This window comes from Contarinia nasturtii, unplaced genomic scaffold (assembly GCF_009176525.2).
Source record: "Contarinia nasturtii isolate CC-2019 unplaced genomic scaffold, AAFC_CNas_1.1 Cnas_scaffold_1240, whole genome shotgun sequence".
NCBI lineage: Eukaryota > Metazoa > Arthropoda > Insecta > Diptera > Cecidomyiidae > Contarinia > Contarinia nasturtii.
In genome coordinates, this window is record NW_022198581.1 from 4,404,547 (window position 1) to 4,412,637 (window position 8,091).

Genomic DNA, 8,091 nt, shown 5'->3' on the forward strand with positions numbered 1-8,091 from the left:
TTGCTTTATATTTTATATTGTGAAATTGAACATATTATGTATGATTTACAGGGTGAAATGTGATGATGATGCAGATACGCACCAATGTGGATATACTTACATATGATTACTTTCATTGCTGATCGCTTTGGGCCAATCTCTCTCTTTATTTTTTTAAAAATAAAACTTATAAGTAATTATACTACTAACGTTTACATTGAAGTTGTTGCTGATTTCGATTTTATTTAGCTTTTGTCTTCAAAAGAAAAACTAGAGTTTGGGAACATAAAATAGAAATTGTTGAATGACTGCATTATAATGACTACTGATTAGATTCTCTTTCTGCTTCAGCAAAATCCATGACTTCTATTTCTTTGCGGTATGTCACAGTTTTTTTTATTATCACACCAATAGGAGTGTTTGTACAAAAAAAAAATCTTTAATATGAGCTTGATTTTTGTATGAATTAATTGAAGCGAAAAAAAAAACTTATAAAAAAAAATATCTTTGTAATGTGTATTAGCCGCAATGTTGGTAGTTGAAAATTGTTTCATATGATGTCATCAAGCGGAATAAAAACTGATGCTGGAATATGTGTTGAATGTTCAAAATCACAAAAAAATGTTCTTTGACTTTATTTTCATTGGATAAATAAATAAACACTGTATTTGTATTCAAATGACTAAATTACAAGCTGTCTTCTGAATTGTGTGTTGGTTGTAGTGCATAAAATGAATGTAAAAATTTACGAGCAAGCATACCGATTGTCGATTGTGGATTGGCACTTGGCAATGATGGCATAATGGATGCATCGCAAATGTATAATTGTTCAACGCCATGCACTTGAAATGTGGTTGGATGAACAACCGACTCACTTTGATTGAATCCCATGCGACACGTTCCAACCGGATGATAAGCGGTTAATGTTAAATGTTTTGCATAGCATTGCCAATATTCATCGGATGCAAAACGAAATTGATTGCATCCCGGTAACGATCGTTGTGTTATTGATGCGCCAAGTGCCTGAAATGCTGGTGTTTCGACAATTTTTTGAATCAACTTAAGTCCAGTTACCAAAACATCAACATCATATTGATGTGATAAATATTGTGGATCGATGATTGTTTCAACATCATCATCCCGATTCAATCGAATCGTAACAAAACCACGTGATTTCGGATGTAAAACAATCGGAAGCAATGAAATCGTTGACGTTGCAATCAACGGTTGAAAATATTCCTTCCAAGTGCGTTCGTTAATATTAAATAAACGTCGAAAATAGACGCCAGCATCGAGTGTTGAACCCATTGGTATAAGCATAAAACCCAAGTCTGGCACATGTGATGCATCCAAATTGGTTCGAACAAAACCAAGACCTTCACAGCCGCCCATCGTAAACGGTCCTTCACCATTCCAAAAATAGTCGCACAAATGTTTTATGCTGTATAAATTCCATGGTTCGAAACCAAGCGATTGATTTAATGTAATCAAATCAATACCGGTTGTTACATGATCTTGTAAATATTGTCCAACAGCCGGTAAATGCTTTTGAAGTTTTAACTTCAATGGATCGTCGGCAGTTGTTTTGGTGTCTTTTTTTGCCGTTTTATTTGTTGTCTGTGTGTATAAATTCTCTGGTCCAATGCCCGATTTCAGCAGTAATGTTGGCGTACCAATTGTTCCACCGGCTATTATCACAGCTTTTGTTGCTCGCACCTCGTACAGATTGCCCAACTTTCGATAACGAACACCGACCGCTTTTAATGTTGTTTTTGCATCACCCGCATCGCCATCAAATAAAATACGTTCGGCTCTTGCATCCGAGAGTACTCGATATTTTTTTGCATTCGGAAATGAATGGTATGAATTTACAACGCTCCAACGTTTACCATTATCTTGTACCACTTCGGGCAATTTAAACTCAAGTATATTTGGGTCGTCAAGCTGTTTTTTGGATTCAATAAATGCATTGGCTGCTTTGGTTGTGCTTCGCAGTTCAGATATTTCGATAAACTCTTCGAATTCTCTATAAATAAATGGAAATTCGTTTGATGTCAATTCAAAGTTTGCATTTGAAATTTGTGACGAAGTATAAAAATCAAAACTTACTCATAAAATGGTAAAATTTCTTGGACAAACGTCTTAAAATTATATTCATTGGGATCGATGTTGAACCAATTGCGAAAATCATCCTCATGACCACGTTCGTAAATCATATTGTTGATGAGTTGCGTTCCACCGAATCCTTTTCCCGTTGGCCAATGACTAACATTATTGGTGAGCGCTTTGCATGCATCTTTTTGCGGTTGAGTTTTGTATTGCCAATCGAATAGCTCATGAAACTGTAGCAATGGCGTTGCAATCGGTATGTTATGAAGTATTCGTCCAATTGATGATGAAATTTGGGCATTTGGCGATTGAAAATCGGCACCAGCCTCGATAATCAATACATTTTTCTCTTTCAGTCCAGCGGCTATTGTCAAACCGGCAGTTCCACCACCAACTAGGAATATTCAATGACAAAACAAAACCCATTTCAAAAATACAATAAATGTTCATAAGAAATTGAAAATTATTACCGATTATAATGTCGTAACTGTGCTTAGTTGCAGACGCCGACGATGAGAATACATTCAATTCAAAAAAGTTGATGGCATTGTTTACATACAGATAAATAAGGAATGTGGTGACAGCAACGTAATAAAAAAGGAATATTAAAAATTTGAATATCCAAATCATAACCGCGTTCGATTGATTATTGCTGTAGCAAAATTGACAATGTTATTTATGTTTGCTTATGATAGAAATATAAACATTTTATTTAGATGCATAACTGTTTGCACGGTATATTTTTTACGCATATTTTGACAGAAAATAGTTTATTCTCCACCCAACTGTCAATGTCATACCGTCTGTGCACATAACTTCCAGATAACACACAAATGGAGAACGCGATTTTTTAGAGTGCGTTCCTATACAGGGTTGTATGCTTTTGGGCGTTTTTTTTTATTTACGTACATCATTTCAAAGATATTAACAGACAGATTCATGAATGAAAGAAATACATATTTTGATTGTAATCAACATTCACTTTATGTCATTGATTCACAAACTTAATTAATACATTACAAATGCAATTATTTATATTCGATAATGGATTATGTTCCTAAAATCAATCCTAAGCTTATGAGCGTCGGCATATATATCTCCGTGTAGTATTTTCATCCGCACAATTTTATATCACCCCAACTTAGTTTCATCGAATCGTAATTTCGTCTTGAATGACAGTTACCCTCACAACAATCTCTGTGTGTTTTACACTAAATATGGAATAATAAAAATAATAAGATACATAAAAGTAAAGATGAAAATGAAAACTTACAGGCCAGCTGTTAAGTATACAGCCAGATGGGGCACGATTTACTGGTTTCGGACCACTGAACCATCCACCATCCCACTCATTAGTTGATCTATCATCCAAACAAGCACACTCAATGACACTCATTGTGGATAAAATGAAAAGAAATAACACACATAAAGGTGTACGAATTATCACCATCTTTAGCTGAAATATATTTTAGAAAAATATTTAAAGAAAAATCAAAGACGAGTATTGATATTTAGCTACAGTGATCCTGTTATAGATTATATTTGTATCGCGAAATTTACAAACTCGATTCTTTTGAATAAAGTTTAAGACTGAAATATGTTTCGTTTGAAATGTGATTTCATACTAAAATTCCAGCAACGGCAAATCTCATTTAAACACCCACAAACAATGTGAAATTTGTTGAACATCAAAACAATGCTGCAAACATGAAATAAACAAGTTAATGCACGACGTAAAATCTCTCAATGGCGGAAATCCGCATCAGTCCACTCAAAAAAAAATGTGAAAAATGATCAAATTCATGTTTCGATCGCTATAGCGTATCATCTTAATGTTCACATGTCGTAAAAACCAATACGAATCTATCTTTTGGTAATTTAGTCGATGCGCGTATATTATAGCATTTATTTAATAAAAGCAAGTAAATGATTAGTGTTCGTACATCGGCTTAAGTTAAATTTTGAATATTCGATTCACTCAATACGCCGAGAGATACAAAAGCATTTCAAATGCGTGATTCATAAGTCGCATTTTATTATTTCATCATCCAATGTTCTTTTCACTCATAGAAAATATGTGTTGGGTCAGTCGAAGGAATTGTTTTACATATCTCTCACTCTGCATCGGTCCGGTTTTTTTATTTGCTTTTGTTCAATTTCTGTTGATTATTTAAGTAAAATTCTCGGTTGTGGTAACAATTAAGGGTCAATGAATTCGGTGAATTTGTTAAAATGAATAATTTTGTAATACTTTTACCATAGCTGCGGGAACAACATAGCAGGTATTTCTTCGCCACAACGATTTGTTTACAATAATATTTTCTTAAGTTTTTTTTTTGAGGCACCAGTAGCAGGATTCAAAAAATCATATGCGATATTTATTTTTGGCCAAGTGGATCAGATTATCTTTTTGTTCGAGCACACAAGTATTATTAATTTATTCAATAGGATGGACGATGTCTAGACGTTATATACTTGTAATTTTTCTCAAATCATTTGTTGAAAGAAACATCAGAGCATTTACCTATATGAAGATGACTGCAAAACATCACAAAATAAATAAGATATTTTCGTAACCAAAAAATCAAAAAACTAGCATTTATCGAATAGCGTTTTACGATGCATAAAACCATCGCAAATTTCGTGCTATTTAACTTACTCTACAGTCTAGCGGAATAATAAATGAAAAAAAAAATCTACAAAATGGAAAATGGATACTTTCAATTGATCTTTTAAATGATTTGTCAATGTTTCGAATCAATCAACGGTGTTTTTGTCTATTATAAAAAATGGAGTCTAGAATCGACAAAAACTCTATATTTTTGTCTTTAAAGACTGGTCTTACTTTTCTTTGCTAACACAGATGGTTATCAGGTAACACTTTTCTGTCTATTTTTATCCATTATAGTGATCAAGATAACATGAACAACCCTACTTCAAAGGAAAAATCAAAATATTTAAATGACTTTCTTATACCTGTACATATCTGGCCACACTTCAACTTCTAATTACTTACCTTATTGTCGCTTCAAAGCTTGTTGTTTTTCGATTTAAGATTTTGTATACTGCAAACATCTCGATCATTCAGTTCTAGATTTTCAATCACTATATTTCGTGTGTTCAAAAATAAATTTATTTGACTATTTTTGTTGAAAAATTTGCGAAGATTGTGTACCCGAAGTACAAATTTAAAAAAACTAACATTTAAAAAAAATTCCGGTAAGTTAATGGTATAATTTTTAAATTTAAGTTCAATCGTTGACCTTTGACCATATGTCAACATAGCACCAATAAACGAAGTTTAAAAATAGTGAATTTTAATGAGAATTATTTATTATTTCGTTTAAGTACAATTTTTTATAGATAACGGTGTGTATCGCCGATGCTACTCGATTGTAGCAATAAGACTAAAGGTTAATAGCGAAATGTTATAGTATTACCTTTTTTACTAACTTCTAGGTTGAACTTTGAACTAATGACTGCCAAAAATTCACCAAAAAACATCCTCAATTCTCTCAACAATGATTGTATTTATGACATTTTCTCTAAATTAACCAATGGCGATGACTTTTTGAATTTAGCCCAAGTATGTACACGATTCCAAGACTGTGCAAAAGAATTTTTTAGACAACATCACAGATATGTCCAAATGAAGGCGAAAAAAGATCATCAACCAACAAATAAAACCGTTTGGTGTCCAGAACGAGCAGAAGAAATGTTTAGAATATTCGGTCATTTGATTGAGTCAATTAATTTATGGTGTACAGATGATCAAAGTCGCAGCCACCAAATTTTTCAATTGATTGCCCGATTTTGTGACAAAAGCCTGAAGAACATACATATCGCCCATTTCGATCCATTGATAATTGAATGTGCACAGCTTCCAGCTCTGCAAGAAATATCATTTTTCGAAGCTGCACCTCAAAACTTAACATTCAATCTACCATTGAAGACAGTACGCATATCCTGTATGAGAGATAAAAATACATGTACTTGGTTCTTGCGCGAATTCCCCGGCATAGAACAAGCTGATCTTTTTTTACTACCGCTCTTAACTGACGATATGTTTACTGAATTTTTATCACAAAACCAAAAGCTTACAAATTTATCTGTGAATCACTGTTCTAAACTCACACCTTCGATGCTTAAGACTTTGTGTCGCTATGTACCGAATCTCGAACGTCTATGCTTTTCGCTCCACATCTTTTCAAGAAAATATGCAGATGAGAATCCAATGGTGACCACTCAAGAGGAACTGTTAGCACCATTAAAAGATCTTCGACGTCTAAAGGAATTGAATATGCAACACTGTGAGACTTTGTCATTTGAAAAATTAATCAAATTTTTTGTCAAACATGATTTGTCTATTGAGGATCTTACATTCACTCCACCAAGTCCGTATATTGTAACCGAATGGATACCAACGTTGACAACACTAAAGCATGTGACATTTACCAGGAACATTGATATCGAATCGCTTATCAGTGTAATGAAGGTACTTTAACCATTAAAATTGTACATTTTTTGCATTTTACTAAAAAAAATTTCTCTTTTTCTTTTGATATGAAGACGCAAACATCACTTGAAACTATTTACTTTGATTGGGATTATCATGACCAGTTTAAACTTGTAACATCAAAATATCATATGACTAAAATTATAGAAACATTGACATACGGAAAAAATTTAAAAAAATTGTACAGTTTTGCATGTAGACCGTATATCAATTTAAATACTTTTGAAACGATTTTGTCTTTGGCCAAGTATCGAGTACATGTTGAAATCGATGTTTATGATGGTGATGTCCATGTACCGAAAAATATTTTGGAAGCCAATAACAAATGGGTAAAACTTAATGAGATATACGTTCCCAAAAGAAAGCTTACACTTCGACTACGTTGATAAGTTAAATTCTTACTATTAGATTGGAGGATCGCAATCATTCTACATTCATTTTTAAAGAATGAAGCAATTTCGTCAACCATTGATACGTCATTTGACTCACATCAAAAGCCCAATTGAATGGGGTAGAATAAAAACTACTTCTCGAAAAATTTCTATTTTAAAACGAAACCTAAAAAAAATTTCAATAAAAAGTGAATCAATTTTTTTTTGTCCAACTGAAGTGAATCAAGAAAATTTTGTTCAATAAAAGTGAACCAAAAAAAAAATTTCACTCGGTTTTTTCAGTGTAAAATACACTAAAATGAATTTTTTTTTTGGGTTCACTTTGATTGAACAATTTTTTTTTGGTTCACATCAATTGGACGAAAAAAAATTGATTCACTTTTCATTGAAAGTTTTTTTTAGGTTTCGTGTTTAAACATTTTTCGAGAAGTAGTTTTTATTCTACCCCATTCAATTTAATATTTAATTATTTAAATGAAGAAAAAAAACTGACGATGGTTTATTCGTTTATAAAAAAAATTGATTTACTTTTAATAATACACTTGTATTAATCATTAAACTGGGAACATAGCAGCGTGCTATGTATGAATACTGAGAATTGACACCTCAATGTTCCCTAAAAAGTTTTCGAAATATTTTTGCTTAAAATGTAACTGTATTGATCTTTTCTATAGACTCTTATCATTTCCATGCATTTATGGCGAAATAGAGCTTTCGTCTCCATTTAAATTTGTAACCTAATAAACAGTTTCAAATAGTTAAAGCTTTTGCTTCATTACTAAAGAAGCTTGAAATTGATAAGTTTATGTTCAAATATTATGAATTTCGTTGTAATTTCAAATTGGTAAAATAATAAAATGAACTTAATTTGTGTAACTTGGTTTGTATAAATTAAAATTGTGTTTTTTTATTTGAAAATTTACAACAAATTTCAACTTTTTTGCAAAAAGCTGCTATCATTAAAGTTTCCTATAAAAAAAAACAAACCGTCATCTCTGTCTGTCGCAAGTCGATCTTAAATTAAAAGTTACAACATCACATCGAGCGATCGCAATGAATGAGTGAGCTACACATACGATCAGATGACTTGAATGG

At 32.2% G+C, this 8,091-nt stretch overlaps 2 protein-coding genes and 1 long non-coding RNA gene across 4 annotated transcripts; 1 reads left to right on the forward strand and 2 right to left on the reverse strand.

Annotated features, from left to right (window-relative positions):
- Positions 1-202: 202 nt before the first annotated feature.
- Positions 203-2,842, reverse strand: LOC116345063 (alcohol dehydrogenase [acceptor]-like). The gene is made up of 3 exons (XM_031774110.1): positions 2,559-2,842; positions 2,089-2,482; positions 203-2,005 (listed from the first exon to the last, which is right to left on the reverse strand). Exons 1-3 carry the CDS (start codon positions 2,716-2,718, stop codon positions 667-669), a joined length of 1,893 nt encoding a protein of 630 aa, XP_031629970.1. The 5' UTR covers positions 2,719-2,842; the 3' UTR covers positions 203-666.
- A 205-nt stretch (positions 2,843-3,047) lies between these two features.
- LOC116345398 lies at positions 3,048-3,700 on the reverse strand. Of its 2 annotated transcripts, XR_004201498.1 has the most exons (3): positions 3,608-3,700; positions 3,362-3,544; positions 3,048-3,299 (listed from the first exon to the last, which is right to left on the reverse strand). It is a non-coding gene; the product is annotated as an uncharacterized LOC116345398 (long non-coding RNA). The 2 variants fall into 2 exon arrangements; XR_004201497.1 differs by having other exon boundaries at positions 3,362-3,658.
- Positions 3,701-5,232: 1,532 nt separating this feature from the next.
- On the forward strand, positions 5,233-7,098 carry LOC116345395. Its single transcript, XM_031774707.1, has 3 exons — positions 5,233-5,307; positions 5,548-6,583; positions 6,658-7,098. The coding sequence occupies exons 2-3, from the start codon at positions 5,564-5,566 to the stop codon at positions 6,988-6,990; spliced, it is 1,353 nt and encodes a 450-aa protein (XP_031630567.1). The 5' UTR covers positions 5,233-5,307; positions 5,548-5,563; the 3' UTR covers positions 6,991-7,098.
- The last annotated feature ends 993 nt before the right edge of the window (positions 7,099-8,091 follow it).